Consider the following 16192-nt stretch of genomic DNA (forward strand, 5'->3'; position numbering starts at 1 on the left):
AGAGCGCTACCTACTAATCTATTAGGAACTGTACTTGGTGATAAATACCAATCACTGTTCGATCTACAACTGAATACTCGACAGTAACTAGATGGTGGTCATAACCTCATAGACAGTGGTTTTGACCATGCGCACAAACTTGGATTCCGCATTCCGGGTTACCCTGAAACCCTTCCACGGGTCTCGGATGGGAGCACGGGAAGTCAGACGGCGCATTCATTCTGAGGCTTTTATGGCTCTAACGGGGTAGTAGGGCTGAGAGTTTTCATACTAGTAGTTTTGCTGACGACCGGATGACAATGGTCACAATGCCCGAATACTGCAGCCTGCCTACGGTACCGTGCCGCGAGCTGAGGAGGAGCGCTTGAGGCAAAGGGTCTTACAAGCCGTTCCACAACCTACCTGGATCTCGGTTCGGGTCCAGGTTGAGATCACTTGCAGTGTAACTACTAAAGTTAGTACTAGTACTTCGTAGTAGCTAACCGAAATGTCCGTGGCTCACACAGGGCAGTCATAAAAGGAAGGCATCGCTAATAATATCACTCAGGTCTACCACAGTATTGCGTTCGGAGCACCCTGCATGGCTGGAAATTACCACAGTACACAATATTTCCGATGCTTTCTATTGCAGTCGTCCTAACGCCCGGTAGGGTTGCAGTCCGAACTTGAAGATGGCAGTGTCGGCCACCGGTGTTCAACCAAACCCCGAAAGAAATGGGGCAGATCACTGAAACGCCGGGGGATTACTCAGTTCCTCTTGACGAGATCTCCAACATCCCAAATTGGCTACATCCATTGTTCTCCCCCTTCCAAACCCCGCCTGTTGCATACGCCTCCATATGCTCCCTTGCTGCACAGTAATTAAGGTAGTTGTGTAAAAGAAGGGGGTGGTGTCGGAGTTATTTTGGGCGTGGTGGTGGCGATCAGATAACTTTTAGGTTGCGCTGGTTGCTTGTTGCGCAAGAGGAATTTTGGATCATGGAAGTGGAAACTTTAATTAATACGAGCAAGGGGACTGGGATTGCATGTGACTTAAGACAAACAGTTCCATTTACAATAGGACCTAATTCATCCATGGAGCACCTCACTGGAGTCTGGAGGCGAGAGACAGGGCCGTATTCTGGTAAAATACTTCAGATACATTACTCCGTACGGATACCCAGTCGTGCCAGTTCGAGGCGCTAGAGACCGAGCGTCAGCCCCACTTTCGTGCCGCGAACGCTGAAAATGAGCGCGCTGACCAATTCAGAAACCCCGGATCTCAGGGGCTCCCCCGGTTCTGTAGTCTGGCCTTTCTTGTTCGCGGCCAAGAAACAAGCCTTGCGTCTCGCAAGAGCAACAGCACTTGTCGAAATTCCCCTTCGCTCCTATCCATGCGGACCTTGCCAGAGAGCTCCCAGACTCGCCTTGCGGGTTGCTGACTTTCCAGGCTTGCCCCATGTTGTACAATACATGTACACAGGAGCATGGTCCTCTCGTTTTCTGCTTGCATAATCCCCGACTCTTCCGGCCCGGCCTAGCACCAGCAACGTCCGGAGCCTCCGCGCATCAAAACCTCTCCCTGAACCAGCCAGGAGCGGCACAAGGGTTGCGAAACGCTGCGTTCTGGCCCAATCTCTCCCGTTGCCCTGGAATCTACCGTTCAATTCAACGCACTGCTTCCTTCTGGTTCCGCGGATAGCGAGAAGACTAGGAATAATCGCGACACGTGCCGGCGACGATTGTCAGACCTCGAGCGGAACCGCCCCGGATAACGCGGACATCTCGAATCAATTCTGGGAATAATACGATCCGCGGTCATTTGGCACTTTCCATTACGCTCAGCTTGACCGGCCTGGCGGCAAACTTGGGGTTGATCGGGCACTGCCCGCGATCCCAGCACGATGGCGTCTCCGGAAGGGGAGCCGGGGGAAATCCCAGGACTCAACTCGAGGCAGAGGGCTCGCTGGGCTACGCGAAGATTGACTGTCAAGAGTAGTTCCATGAAGCGGCTCTCGTTGATCGGTAGAGCCCATAACAACAAGGGCACGCCGAACGAGAAGAAGAGGGCTTCTGAAGGGACGGAGGAATCTCAACCGGCAGATAGCCTGCATAAGGACAGCAATAGTGTCGCGGATGAGAATCATGATGGGACCGGACCGAGGAGATTGTACTTCAACCTCCCGTTGCCGCGCGAGCTCCAGGACGACGAGGGACATCCGATACAACAATACTCGCGGAACAAGATTCGGACGGCCAAATACACACCGCTCTCTTTCATCCCAAAGAACCTGTTCTTCCAGTTCCACAATCTCGCCAACATCTTCTTCCTCGTTACCGTTATCCTAGTCGTAAGTGTCCCCGCGCCCTGGTATCCGAGCCGACGGAAGTGTTGACCAAACCCGCCACTTCAGATATTTCCTATTTTCGGCGGAGTCAATCCCGGCCTCAACGCTGTTCCCCTAATATTTATTATTTTCGTTACGGCAGTCAAGGATGCCATCGAGGATTACCGAAGAACGGTTCTCGACAACGAGCTCAACAACGCACCCGTTCATCGGCTGGTGGGCTGCGAGAATGTCAATGTGCGGGAGGACAATGTCTCGTTGTGGCGGAGGTTCAAGAAGGCCAATTCGCGCTTCTTTGGCTCTATATGGCACGCAATTGAATGGTTATGGAAGAGGGATGCAAAAACGGGACGCCAAACCTTTACGACTGCCGACCCCCGCATCTCCATCGAGACGAGGAGCACGCCGTGGGAAGAACCTGACGCCACACCCGGCACATCTGGCCCTGCGCAAGAAGAGATCCAAATGACGCCGGTCCCGTCGCCGGTGCCTCGCAACCCGGATATGCCCGTCTTGTCAGCTGCGGTGGAAAACGAGGCCCGCCTTCTTGACAACCTCAAAGGTAGCCTGATCAACCAGCAGGTGCCCAGTTCAGGCAAGGCGAGGTTCCACAGGGATGCCTGGAAGAACTTGGTCGTTGGCGATTTTGTTCGCATATACAACGATGACGAGCTTCCAGCCGACATCATCATCTTGGCCACGTCGGACCCGGACGGCGCATGCTACATCGAGACGAAGAACTTGGATGGAGAAACGAACCTGAAGGTCCGCTCGGCTCTCCGGTGTGGTCGAGGGATGAAGCACGCCCGCGATTGCGAGCGCGCTCAGTTCGTGATCGAAAGCGAGCCCCCTCAAGCGAACCTCTACAAGTACAATGGCGCGATTAAGTGGCGGCAGGCCGTTCCATGGGACCCGCATGGCGAGCCGAGAGAAATGTCAGAACCCATTGGCATCGATAATATGCTTCTACGGGGTTGCAATCTGCGGAACACGGAATGGGCTCTCGGTGTTGTTGTGTTCACCGGCCACGATACTAAGATCATGATGAACGCCGGCATTACGCCAAGCAAGCGAGCACGCATTGCGAGGGAGTTGAACTTCAACGTCATCTGCAATCTCGGCGTCCTCCTAGCCATGTGCTTGATCGCAGCCATCGCAAACGGCGTCTCCTGGGCCAAGACCGATGCGTCCAGTTACTGGTTCGAGTATGGGTCTTATGGAGGGACGTCTGGTCTGATCGGCTTCATCACGTTTTGGGCTGCTGTCATTGTCTTTCAGAACTTGGTCCCGATCTCGCTGTACATTTCGATCGAAATCGTGAGGACACTGCAAGCCTTCTTTATTTACAGCGATATCGGGATGTACTACGACAAGATCGATCAGCCGTGCATCCCGAAGTCTTGGAACATATCGGATGACGTTGGTCAGATCGAGTACATCTTCTCGGACAAGACGGGCACGCTCACGCAGAACGTCATGGAATTCAAGAAAGCAACGATCAACGGACAGCCTTACGGCGAAGCGTATACGGAAGCTCAAGCCGGCATGAATAAGAGACTGGGTATCGACGTTGAGCAGGAAGCCAAGACCATCCGTGCCGAGATCGCCCAGGCGAAGGTCAGAGCCATCCGTGGGCTTCGGGAACTGCACGACAACCCGTATCTTCACGACGAAGACGTGACTTTCATTGCGCCTGACTTCGTCGAAGACCTCGCCGGCAAAAACGGCCCTGAGCAACAGCAGGCGAACGAACATTTCATGTTGGCGCTTGCCCTCTGCCACACTGTCATCGCTGAGAAGCAACCGGGCGACCCTCCCAAGATGGTCTTCAAGGCGCAATCCCCGGATGAGGCGGCATTGGTAGCTACGGCTCGTGACATGGGCTTCACGGTTCTTGGCTCGTCAAGCAACGGCATCAACGTGAACGTCATGGGTACCGACAGGCATTACCCGGTCCTCAACACCATAGAGTTCAATTCCAGCAGGAAAAGAATGAGCGCCATTGTCAGGATGCCTGATGGCAGGATCGTGCTCTTCTGCAAAGGCGCCGATAGCGTCATCTACTCGCGTCTCAAGAAGGGCGAGCAGGCCGAACTTCGGAGGGAGACGGCTAAACATCTCGAGATGTTCGCTGTCGAGGGTCTTCGGACGCTCTGCATTGCCGAAAAGGAACTCTCGGAGGAGGAGTACCGCGAGTTTAGAAAGGAACACGATCTAGCCGCCACAGCTCTGGAGAATCGTGAGGAGAAGCTTGAGGAGGTTGCGGATAAGATCGAACGAGACCTCATCTTGCTGGGAGGGACCGCTATTGAGGATCGCCTCCAGGATGGCGTTCCGGACACGATCGCGGTGCTGGGCGATGCTGGGATCAAGTTGTGGGTACTCACGGGCGACAAGGTCGAGACAGCAATCAACATTGGCTTCTCGTGCAATTTGCTGAACAACGACTTGGATCTCCTTCACCTGCAGGTCAACGAAGACGAAGCGGCCTTGGCGACCGAAGAAGAATACCTCGCGATGGCTGAAGAGCAGATCAATCTCGGCCTGGCGAAGTTCAACATGACGGGCAGTGATGAGGAATTGAAGAAGGCTAGGAAGGATCATGAACCTCCGGCACCTACTCATGCGCTCGTAATCGACGGCTTCACGCTCCGGTGGGTCCTCAGCGATGCGCTGAAGCAGAAGTTCCTGCTGCTGTGCAAACGATGCAAGTCGGTGCTCTGCTGCCGTGTCAGCCCTGCGCAGAAGGCCGCCGTTGTCGCCATGGTGAAGAACGGGCTCGACGTCATGACTCTCTCTATCGGCGATGGCGCGAACGATGTGGCGATGATCCAGGAGGCAGATGTTGGCGTCGGTATTGCCGGCTTGGAAGGCCGACAGGCGGTCATGTCTTCCGACTATGCCATCGGGCAATTCCGCTTCTTGCAGAGACTAGTGCTGGTACACGGCAGATGGTCGTACCGACGCTTGGCAGAGTCCATCAGCAACTTCTTCTACAAGAACATGATCTGGACGTGGGCCATCTTCTGGTACCAGATCTTCTGCAACTTCGACATCTCGTACATTTACGAATACACCTACATCCTCATGTTCAATCTCTTCTTCACGTCGGTCCCTGTCATCCTCATGGGCGTGTTGGACCAGGATGTAAGCGACACGGTATCGTTGGCGGTCCCGCAGCTCTACCGGCGCGGCATTGAACGAAAGGAGTGGACTCAAACGAAGTTTTGGTTAGTATCTTGTCCTTCCACGCCTTTTCACTGCTCAGATCTTGCGTCCCCGCTGACACGACTCATGCAGGGCGTACATGGTTGACGGCATTTATCAGTCCGTTGCCAGCTTCTTCATTCCGTACATCTTTGTCATACTCACCACCACCGCGGCTGGAAACGGGCTCGATGTCGCCGAGCGCACGCGATTGGGGGCATACATCGCGCATCCCGCCGTCTTCACCATCAACACCTACATCTTGATTAACACCTACCGATGGGACTGGCTGATGCTTCTGGTGGTTGTGATCAGCGACGTCTTCATCTTCTTCTGGACCGGGGTGTACACGGCTAGTACCTATGCTGTCGGCTTCTACCAGACGGCGCCCCAGATCTACCAGGAGCTCACTTTCTGGATGTGCCTGATCGTCACGCCAGCAATCTGCCTCCTTCCTCGCTTGGTGGTCAAGACGATCCAGAAGCAGCGGTTCCCCCGAGACGTGGACATCATTCGGGAGCAGGCCAAGCGGGGTGATTATGGCGACGATGACGCTGCTGCTGCGATCACGGCAGCAACCGAGGGCCTCGAAGGCGGGTCATCGAAGTCGGCTTCGTCCTCCAAGTCCAAGCTGTCCGGTCGAAGCAGAAAGGCCAAGCACGCACAGTACGCCAGCGTAGACGAGGACAGACGGCCGATCTACCCACCCTCTATCGCGACCCACAATACGCGCACGCAGAACGGAAGCGATGGAACGAACTACATCATGCAGAGCCGCGCCTCGGCCGAGCTGCAAGAGGAGTTCGTCGGGGAAGAAGCCGAGCGCGCAGTCACGCGGCCATCGATAGACAGGTGTAGGCCGTCGTACGACAGGATACGACGGTCCGTGGATCGGGTCCGCCCCAGCTTTGAGGCCAGCAGCGATTTCACGTCGGCTGCGCGCCTCAGCAGGATCGAGTCGACGCATTCGGCCCAGGAGCACCCGGCCGGCCAGCGGCGGTTCAATCTGACAACGGTGCGGAAGCGCGGATTGTCTGCTTTCTCGAAGAAGAGCATTGATCCGTGATGAGATGGGGGGCGTGAGGGAGGCGTATGTGTTTGATACCATTTCGTGTAATGCCACTGTGTGGTGTACTGGCTTGAAGCTCCATGCAATCCTTCGTTTCTCTTCGTTTTCCCAATTTCTTTGAGCACTTATCTTGTTAGATATCCCAGATGCGTCACGCAGCGTACATGGGGGAGGCTGCATGATATTACGCATCCGCTCAAGGCCGAAAGGCCGGGGGCACGAGCCGTGGCGGGGGAGGTAGAATTGCGATGACGGTTCAAGGTTACTGTTATGGTTCGGTGGGAGGGAAATGTTGCTGTCCGGGAAGCAAGCGGAGCTCGCCGTAAATGGCTGTCAGTTGTTCAGTTGTTGTTGTTGCCCAACAGCGCTGATCACTCTGTCTCTTGTCTTTCCTTAATGTGTTTCCACGGCAGGCGGCGTGTTGGATGGGATGTGCATGGCGAAGCTGGCGGCGTTTTCCGTTTTCCAAAGCGGTCTGACAGTGCGTTGCGCTTTTACCGATACAAGAGTCATTCTATGTATATACATTAATGGCAATTCAAAAGCGCTTGTTTAGATTCACGAGGGCATTTCGGCGCGTCGTGTGATTTATAAGTATCGGAGGGGTTCGACGCTCCATCGGCCTCAAACCAACCTGCAACTGCAAGTGTTCCTCCGTCGGAGCTCGTCAGGAATCCCGTTGGAGTTTCTGAATGGCGGTTCAGGGCGGCCAAGAAGCTGCGTTGTGAGTTGTGGGTCCGGAAGCCGGTGCAACTGCAACCCCCCTTGCAGACCCCTGAGCCAAACCCAAAAAAAGAAAAGTGGCGTGAGCTTCATGTGACATTGGATGGAAGCTTCCTAGGACATGCTCTTTCCTTTTCGCGAACCGCCGGTTTGTAGCGCTGCCGACGGTCTCAACGATTTCTGCCGCATTGATCGAGGGCTGCGCTGAGCCCGTAGCGGCACATCAATGCCGGTGACAATGGGCATAGGAGCAGTCGAGAGTCTGCTGGAGCAGTCCCGTGGCGCGATCCAGGACCCGGGGTAAGATCGACCGAGTCTCACAGGCGACTATTCCAGCAAAGCTAACGGCTTTTCAGGTCATTAGGGCTCCCAGAGCATGCATGGGCATATATCTGGACGTTTCTGGGTGCCCTGGCGGCCGTATATCTCGTTCTGCGTGAAAACGACAAGCCGATCCGGTACACCGTCCCGTTTCCCAAGAAGCCCGAGAAGGTCGAGATCCTCGATGAGCCCGCTATCAAGGTATGCCATGCTCGCAACCGCCGCTAGCGTCCCCTGCCCCGCTCCCTTGCACAGCTAACGCTTTCTGCCCATGTTTAGGTCTCGGGGTCTACCGCAGTCCAGTGTTATGCGCCCGCAACGGGACAGTTCCTCGGCCTCGTAAACCCCTCGACGCCGAACGCCATTGACCGAGCGGTCGAGCAGGCCCAGGCCGCGCAGACGAAGTGGGCTACCACGACTTTCCGCGAGCGCCGCGCCGTGCTCCGCTCCATCCTGCAGTATGTTTTGGACAACCAAGAAGAGATCTGCCGCGTGGCATGCCTCGACAGTGGCAAGACCATGGTAGATGCGCAGCTGGGCGAAGTCCTGGTGACGGTGGAGAAACTCCAGTGGACCATCAAGCACGGCGAGGAAGCTCTGCGCCCTTCGCGGCGGCCGACAAACTTGCTGATGGCCTACAAGCGCAATACGGTGCACTACGAGCCCCTGGGTGTGGTGGCCGCCCTCGTGAGCTGGAACTACCCCTTTCACAACCTGATCGGCCCTGTCATCAGCGCCCTGTTCTCCGGAAACGGCATCCTGGTCAAAGTCTCGGAACAGACTGCCTGGAGCTCGTCCTACTTCACAAACATTGCGCGGGGAGCGCTTGTCGCCCACGGCCACGACCCGGCCCTCGTGCAGACCATCGTCTGCTGGCCCCAGACAGCAAACCACATCACGTCGCACCCGGGCATCAGCCACGTCACCTTCATCGGCTCCCGCCCCGTGTGCCATAAAGTCGCCGCGTCCGCTGCCAAGGCGCTAATCCCCGTTGTCGCCGAGCTGGGCGGTAAGGACGCCTCCATCGTCCTCGACTCGGTCAGCAAGCGCGACCTGGCGCGCGTCGTCGAGATTCTCATGCGAGGCTCCTTCCAGGCCTCGGGCCAGAACTGCATCGGCATCGAGCGCATCGTCGCCGCGCCGCAGATCTATCCCACACTCGTCTCCCTCCTTGAACCCCGCGTGCGCGCTCTCCGCGTCGGGCCTACCGCCGATGTGGGTGCCATGATCTCCGACAGCTCCTTCGCCCGGCTGGAAGGGCTGGTTGCCGACGCCGTCCAGCACGGGGCGCGCCTCTTGGCGGGCGGGAAGCGCTTCATCCACCCCGACCACCCCAAGGGCCATTATTTCCAGCCCACGCTGCTCGTCGACGTGACATCGGACATGGCCATCGCGAACGAGGAGTGCTTCGCGCCGATCATGGTGCTCATGCGCGCACCGTCGAACTCGGCCGAGGACCTCCTCGCCGTGGCCAATGCGCCGCACTTTGGCCTGGGGAGCTCCGTGTTCGGTGCCGACTCGGATCCGAGGATCGGCAAGATTGTCAGGGGTATCAAGGCCGGCATGGTCGCAGTCAATGACTTTGGCGCCACCTACGCTGTGCAGCTGCCCTTTGGCGGCGTGTCCGGGTCGGGGTATGGCAGGTTTGCAGGTGAGGAAGGACTCAGGGGGCTGTGTAACGTCAAGGCTGTGTGCCAGGATCGGATGGGGTGGTTGGGGGTCAGGACGGCGCTCCCCGGGGCGATGCGGTACCCTATCATGGACCAAGAGCGGAGTTGGAGGTTCACAAAGGGGATGGTGGAGGTTGGGTATGGCATCGGTATTGTCAGAAAGATCGGAGGAGTGCTGGGGATCGTCAAGAACAGCTGAGGGATGTTGTAATAGTGAAGGGTGAAGAAGACTGTGGTACATTATCATGTCGGGTATTACGCCTGGAAAGCACTCGATAGAACTTGGTAACATGCGACTCAACCATATGATAATAGCTAAGACCTTAATCATGTCATTATCTCATCTGTACAAAGACATTTGGCCACTCCATACTTGCTTTGGCTTAGAAGCTAGGGCGTCTTATTTCCGAGGCCCCTCGCGGCGTCTAACTATTTCAGCAGCAGTGGTAAGGATGCGTATGTACCGTATCCGTAGCCGCAGTAGATCGGCAATCAGCAGCAACAACACCAGAAGATGCTCATCAGGTCCACATGTCCAAAGGGGAAACGGCATTCATCACGGATAGTTATTCGACGGATGTACTGTTGACGCATATACACACACACTGAACGCTTAACGCACCCCTCTACCGCTAATACCAGCGTAATGGCCCTCCCTGCTACGGCCACGCCGCACTTGTCTCGTCTCTCTCGGTCTCTCTCTCAGTACCACCACGTAAGGAAGGGTATCCCAGGTCGTCTACTCAGCCACATCAAACACATCCATTCATCCATCCATCTAAAGTGCCCGAAGGACCCACACCGTGTATACAAGGAGAAAAAAAAATAACAAGGAAATCCGGAAAAAGATTCAGCCCTACTCCGTAAAATCGAGCCGTGTACCGTTTCTTCGTTGATTCGCCCGTCCTCAACAGCGTGGGCGTACGCAAATAACCCACCAAGCGTCAGTCCCCATCGTGGAAAGGCGCCCCGTCCTGTATGCTGCCGCAATGTATAGCACGCTATTATGTCCCCTCGTCATTCGTTCTGATTGCTTCCGACACGCGGACAAGCCGAGTCTTGTGAGACCAGGCCGTCTCCTTCAAGTCCCTGGGCCTATATATGGAAGAGATAGCACGGTTTTACCGCAGTGAATGATTCGCGTATCGCAGGGATTTTGAAATCGAAGGGCGTGGTTGACCGGACGTCTAGCGTAAGTAGGTTTCGTATCGCGCCGCAGATCAGGGCTAGGTTGGATTAGGTTCGCCGTGGGAGAGAGCATGATTCCTCACCAAGCGGAAGCTGTATGGGTAAATCGGACGAGCATATCTTTTGCTGTGATCATAAGGCTTTTTTCAAAGACTCATAGTTAACCACTCCCACTCTTGCGGACCGGCACGCTGACTGCCGGGTCCCGCCAGAGATCGAGAGCTTGTGCCGAAGCTGTTGCCAAAGCCCAGGCTGCTACTGCTGGGCTGCATGGAAGAGAATCCGGTGCTAGATCCCATGGAGCCCAACGGCCTGGCCGCCTCATTCGATCCCGTAGAACTCTCGGGACTGTCGATGTCCATATTGCTTGGCGATGGAGCTACGGCGCCCTTGCTGTGGCGGCGCTGACGCTTCGAAGAGACAGCTGCGCTCCGCGGCAAAGACGCGGCGCCCGGACCTGGTGCATTCTTTGGCGGCGCGGCAGCGATTGGGATGACCCCTTTCCCGCCCACCACCCCATTGGATGCACCAGATGGCCCAGCACCGGCATGGTAGCTCGTTGGCGTGCTTGCGGCCGTGTTCCCAGCCGATGCGGAGGCACTTGCAGGACTCGCGCCACCACTGTTGCTGCTAGCTCTGTTTTGTATTGCGGGAGGCGTGCTTGCCTGTACCGGCTGCTGATTGGCACTCGAAGACACGGCCAGCGTGGAGGAGCTCTTCTTCACGCCAGCTCCTGAGGCGCTGGAGCCGGCGTGTTTCCTAGATCGAGTGCTCGTGCCTCCAACGGGGAGGCCCGCTCCGGAGCCGCGGTTCCGCTTCTTGATAACATCCGTCTTCAAGCTCAACGGCCTGACCACTCCATGGAGTTTGAGGAAAAGACCGCAGGCATTGCACAGCGGCTGACCCTCTGGGTTCCGACGCCAGAGCGGCGTTGTCTGCGTAAAGCAATTCGTACATGTCGTGGGCGTATTCGTGCTGCTGCTCTCTCCCTGCTTGCCTGCTGAGCCCTGCAAATTAGTTGTCGAACCGTGCCTCGATGCCGGAGGAGGGGACGACGGGCGACTAGTAGCGACAGAGGAAAGGCCCGACGTAGCGTTCGGCTCAGCCGGCGGCGAATTGGGCGTCGACTGCGCCAACCTGTCGAACGGATTTCCCCTGCTCGCCAGTCCTGGCGTCGACGCGTTCCTCGGCACTTTCCCAAGACGCCCGTTAGCAGTACGGAAAGACTGCGATTGCGACCTGTTCAGGCCTCCACCTTCCCAATCACCAGCTGACTCCACAAAATCGGTGGTGGTGCCACCTATCGTCACCAGCTTCCGCGGAGGACCGGCAGGATACCTTGCCGCTTGCGTACTGAAATTGCCCGGAAGGGACGGATCCCACTGCAGTGATGAGTTGTCGAACCCGCTGTCCTCCATGCCCTGAGACGCAAAATCCTGGGGAATCGGGATGTTGCGATCTGCGAATGCACCCCCGTCCTCGTCATCTGAATCGGCGCCGAACGAAAACATGCTGTCCTTGCCAAGGCCGACACCCGAGGAGCGACCAAGATGCTCCTGCTGGAACACTTGCGCGGGGTCGATATGGCCAAAGGAGCTTGGCGCGGTGAACGCCGAGGCTGGCTCCGAGTCGGTACCACCAGCGGAAAACATCAGGCTACCGCTGCTGGCCGCGTACGGGAGCTGGTGGCCCAACGCATTGCCGATACTGCCATGGGAGGCTCTGTAGGGCTGCTGGCGCGGGTGGCGCATATCCATGGATCCAAAGTAAAAGCCGCCCTCGCCATCGCCCAGCGGATGAGGTGTCGACACAGCGGATTGATAGGCGGACCCGGGCGGGGAATAGAACTCTGCTCCTAAGGCGTTAGGCTGTATCGAGGAGCCGCTGTACATGGTGGAGAATGCATCGTGGGCGCCCATTGGCGAATTTGCGGGAGAGAATGAGAAGTTCTGCTGGAAAGGGCCGGCAGAGGTAAGGATGGGATCGCTGTCCAAGCGGAACGTGTCTAGAGGGAAGGGGATTCCCGGGTGAGTGGACGGCTGCGTCACGGCGCCCGCCTGGTGTACATGGTCGAGGGAGTACTCCTGGAGCTCCGAGTCGGCGTCGAGTCCATTGGCGGCGTAGCTGCCGGTCACAGCGGGAACGCGCGGGGAGAAATCGGCTGGACGCTTTCGGGTCTGGTAGATGTGAGCAAGGTGAGAAGGGGATCACATCACACAAAGGTGACGGATGAAATCCCATGGCAACGACGGGGAGGCGAAGGGGGGCCATGATGGGGCGCAAGAAGTGTCCTCTCAAAAGAAAAGACCAAGGGAAGAAGACTTACACGCTGCCCAGTCTCATCAATGCTGGTTTTGCGAGGGTGACGAGGGATATAGCCGAACTCGTCCCGCACTCTCTGATGGGCGGCAACAGGCACTGACTGGGGAATCAAAAGCTGCGAGGATTCCTTGCGAGTCTTGATGGGAATGGCCGTCGCCGCGGCGTGCGTTGATTTCTCCTCAGCCCGCCGCATGGTTTCTAGGGTCGGGGTCAGCGCCATGCCAGCGGGAGTTCCTACGCTGTCGTTGTTGATGAAGTCGTCCAAGTGCATCGGGTCCGTTTGCAGCGGGGCATTATTCGACGACTTGCGCAATTGTTGCGTGATACCGCTAGGGCCACTGACAGATGCACCTGGGACGTGGTCGCTTCTTCATTCGGCCAACAAAGTCAGTAAGGTATTTAATCCTTCTTCCCCCCTTCCCACGTCCGTGGACAGGCTGCAAACGATCACCTACCTAGATGCGGCAGTAGGCCTTGCGGCTCGCAATTTGAGATGCATCATCCGCCACGTCAAGTTCTCCATGCGCTCCTGGGCCGGAAGGAGCTGCTTGGTCTTTGCGTAGAACTTCCAGATCTGAGTGGCTAGCGGGTCCTGCCTCTGCATCTCCTCCAGAGTCTGGCTTTCGCGCGATGCGCTGTGCTGCTGGAACTGCGGGACGGCGGCGGCGCGCAGCAAGTCAATCTGGGGGCCGCCCGGTTGACTGAGACGAAAATCATGCAACCCATGCAACCCGGCACGCAAACCGATGGAACTTGCCGTCGCCGTCCTGGGAGCTGTCGTCGATGCCGCTGCCGGTCTGGAGCCGGCGACGGTTGTGTACGCTTGGTCGAGTCGATCCGGCTTCCGGCCGCCGAAGGCGGCGTCGGCTGGCCTCCGAGGGAAGCGGAAGTCGTGCTCTGTCATGGTGGGATGCATTGGAGTCAGCGGACTCGACGCCGCGAACGGGCTCGTCGTAGTCGCCGCCATTGCCATGCAATGGAAGAGCTGGCTTCGGATACCGCGAGACTCTCGGCGAAGGGGAAGGGAGTCAACTTGTCAGGAGCACGACGATACGAATACAAGACGCAAGAGAGTGTTGGTTCCGTTGCTTCCCTCGGTTTTTGACCTTTCCCCACGCTCGGGTGGAAGTACAAGAACCCCTGCGCACACCCGCCCGGGGTTGCTTGCGTGTGGGCGTGGACCTGGCCCGAATACCTCCGTACAGGCGCAGACAGCAGCTTTTGCGGCAGCACCCACACCCGACCTTGGTCGCAGACTGCAAGAGTGCGGAAGCGAGCGCCCGTGAAGCCAAGTCGGTTGCAGGATGCAAAAAGAAAAAAAAAAAAAGAGGAACTACACGCCCAGGGCAGGAAGCAATGCAAGACGCAAAAAGGCTTTTATTTTGGCTTCCAGGTTGTCTGCAAAAGTGGCAAATGGTAAGTGGAAAAGGTGCGAGGAAAGGCCGGCTGGCAGGTAACTAATTTACCTTCTGCGTCGTAGCTCAGGTGTGAAGCTCCGCTTCCACAGCCGTGATCTAGCCGGGAACAGCAGAGATGTGGCTCCCGGGCGTCGCTTTCCTGCTGACGACTCGAGCCACTCGACCCCGCCAAGCAGGACGGAGTCAAGGCAGATAGATGGCAGTTGGGCGGTTGAGGAAGACAAAGACGATTTGGTGAGCCCGGAAAGGCCACCGCCGGTTGTTGAAGTCTCACTCTCTCCTTCACCTGGACGGCGGCATGCAGGAGCATGGATGCATCCCACTTCGACAGGGGCTTATCATACGGTGGTAACAATGTATATGTATTGTATGTGTATGCATACCGTAACTTTCCTTGCAGCCCGCTGGAGTTCATACAATAGCTCGAATAGTTAACCTGTGGACGGCCCCCTGCCATTCCTTTACCGCATGCATCCCGATCGCCGTGACAGTGAGACGGCAATGTCGTTAACTGCCACGGAGGATTGGATATGGTCACAATGTCCGCAAACAAGGCACGGTCTCTCTTGCAACGGTTTCTCGGCTAGTTCGCGGGGGTCAGCAAGACGAATTCCACGCTTGCTGGATGTTGCCGCAAACATAGAGAAGCTGGGCCAATGCCAGTGTGGCGTATCAATCGGGGGCTGGAGGGTCACAGTTCGTAAAGCGGTATCCCCTCTCAGGGCGAAAGTAGTAGGTACAATACCTGGGTAACCTAAAACACTTCTCCTCCAGCCAAGACCGGTATTCCAGGCGACCAGCCTTCCGGGGCTGGCAGCAAAGCAGTAACATCTCGCCCGCCTCTGTTATAACTTCACGTCGAAGCTTGAATGCGATCAAGTGCACACGGGTCCAGGCCGTTACGAGATCACTGTGTGTACTATACGGACATTGTACGCTCATGCGTATTGTATAATAAGGTGTGTAACTTGAATTGCCCCACTTCGCCAGCCTCGATGCGGCCACTGCGGCAGGGCGTATGTCCAGTGGAGCCCTTTGAGGATGAGGGACCCCACGCTGCTGTGGAACAATGCGCTCACAAGACTCCTTCCTACTGGCCCCGGGTACAAACAGCTCGGTTGCCCGCTCTTGTAAATACACGGTGGTGTATTTGAGACTGGAGGAGTCTTGCGAATGAAAGCGATCCCGGTGCTGAGAATGTCTTGAATGGACCTATGTAAAAACGGGTTCAAGGCTAGCAGGAGCTCACTACCTAATGTTTTGACACCAAACACCTACCAATAACTGCGTACTAGTACGGGAATAGGACGAGAATTAGAGTGGAGTTAGAAGTGCAGTACGGTAATGTACCTTATTATGCACTGTACATACTACAGTTGCCAACGGAACTACAGTACTTCGTAATACATACCTTACCTACCTGAGGTAGGTAGGTACCAAGCTGGACTGTCTCCTCATCCTTCCTCGAACACTTTCAGACGGCTCAAGCCGAGCGGTCAACTCCCCATTTCAGCCTTGCTAATGAGTCTTTGAATTCAGCACTCCCAACTGTCCCACGACCTCGCTTTGTCTGCGGCAGGCAATATCACAATAGGCACTACTAGTAGTGTGGGCCGCAGCCCAGTGCGGGGAGGTTCATTATGGTTGAGGTGGGAAGGTCTAGGCACGACGCGACCTGTCATGCAGAGCTGGCACTCTGAAAGGAATACATCGCACCGTGATGCTTCATGTTGTCTCTGTAATAGGCACGAATGGTAGGTGTAATCATGTTGTGTAACGCACTCGCATGTGAGAGCCCCCACGCGTGGAAACGAGAAAGCGCCAGCTATCATAAACCGGGCATCATGAGATGCTCACAGTCGTATCCTTCCTGAACTGCTAACAGCCCAACGCAATGAATCAACACACTTGGTCCGTCCGGTTGCATCGTTCATCTTATCTCCACAG

General features: G+C 56.5%; 3 protein-coding genes across 3 annotated transcripts; 2 read left to right on the forward strand and 1 right to left on the reverse strand.

Moving 5' to 3' along the window:
- The first annotated feature begins 1782 nt into the window (after window positions 1-1782).
- B0T15DRAFT_31925 (uncharacterized protein) lies at window positions 1783-6737 on the forward strand. Its single transcript, XM_062864035.1, has 3 exons — window positions 1783-2330; window positions 2394-5557; window positions 5628-6737. The coding sequence occupies exons 1-3, from the start codon at window positions 1884-1886 to the stop codon at window positions 6598-6600; spliced, it is 4584 nt and encodes a 1527-aa protein (XP_062726063.1). The 5' UTR covers window positions 1783-1883; the 3' UTR covers window positions 6601-6737.
- Window positions 6738-7410: 673 nt separating this feature from the next.
- On the forward strand, window positions 7411-9691 carry B0T15DRAFT_570879 (Aldehyde/histidinol dehydrogenase). Its single transcript, XM_062870845.1, has 3 exons — window positions 7411-7626; window positions 7683-7848; window positions 7927-9691. The coding sequence occupies exons 1-3, from the start codon at window positions 7553-7555 to the stop codon at window positions 9514-9516; spliced, it is 1830 nt and encodes a 609-aa protein (XP_062726064.1). The 5' UTR covers window positions 7411-7552; the 3' UTR covers window positions 9517-9691.
- A 707-nt stretch (window positions 9692-10398) lies between these two features.
- Window positions 10399-14002, reverse strand: B0T15DRAFT_31972 (uncharacterized protein). Its single transcript, XM_062864037.1, has 3 exons — window positions 13283-14002; window positions 12832-13195; window positions 10399-12682 (listed from the first exon to the last, which is right to left on the reverse strand). Exons 1-3 carry the CDS (start codon window positions 13798-13800, stop codon window positions 10652-10654), a joined length of 2913 nt encoding a protein of 970 aa, XP_062726065.1. The 5' UTR covers window positions 13801-14002; the 3' UTR covers window positions 10399-10651.
- Between the last annotated feature and the right edge of the window lie 2190 nt (window positions 14003-16192).

This window comes from Chaetomium strumarium (genome assembly GCF_033439665.1).
Source record: "Chaetomium strumarium strain CBS 333.67 chromosome Unknown B0T15scaffold_1, whole genome shotgun sequence".
Taxonomy (NCBI): Eukaryota; Fungi; Ascomycota; class Sordariomycetes; order Sordariales; family Chaetomiaceae; genus Chaetomium; species Chaetomium strumarium.

Excerpts from the sequence above, each read along its gene's own strand:
- B0T15DRAFT_31925 (XM_062864035.1), top strand. The coding sequence starts at position 1,884 with ATGGCGTCTCCGGAAGGGGAGCCGGGGGAAATCCCAGGACTCAACTCG. Across the intron at positions 2,331-2,393 it reads TCGTTACCGTTATCCTAGTC|ATATTTCCTATTTTCGGCGG; the intron begins GTAAGTGTCCCC and ends CCGCCACTTCAG. Across the intron at positions 5,558-5,627 it reads TGGACTCAAACGAAGTTTTG|GGCGTACATGGTTGACGGCA; the intron begins GTTAGTATCTTG and ends CGACTCATGCAG.
- B0T15DRAFT_570879 (XM_062870845.1), top strand. The coding sequence starts at position 7,553 with ATGCCGGTGACAATGGGCATAGGAGCAGTCGAGAGTCTGCTGGAGCAG. Across the intron at positions 7,627-7,682 it reads GGCGCGATCCAGGACCCGGG|GTCATTAGGGCTCCCAGAGC; the intron begins GTAAGATCGACC and ends ACGGCTTTTCAG. Across the intron at positions 7,849-7,926 it reads TCGATGAGCCCGCTATCAAG|GTCTCGGGGTCTACCGCAGT; the intron begins GTATGCCATGCT and ends GCCCATGTTTAG.
- B0T15DRAFT_31972 (XM_062864037.1), bottom strand. The coding sequence starts at position 13,800 with ATGGCAATGGCGGCGACTACGACGAGCCCGTTCGCGGCGTCGAGTCCG. Across the intron at positions 13,196-13,282 it reads AGGCCTACTGCCGCATCTAG|AAGCGACCACGTCCCAGGTG; the intron begins GTAGGTGATCGT and ends GGCCGAATGAAG. Across the intron at positions 12,683-12,831 it reads TTGATGAGACTGGGCAGCGT|ACCCGAAAGCGTCCAGCCGA; the intron begins GTAAGTCTTCTT and ends CACATCTACCAG.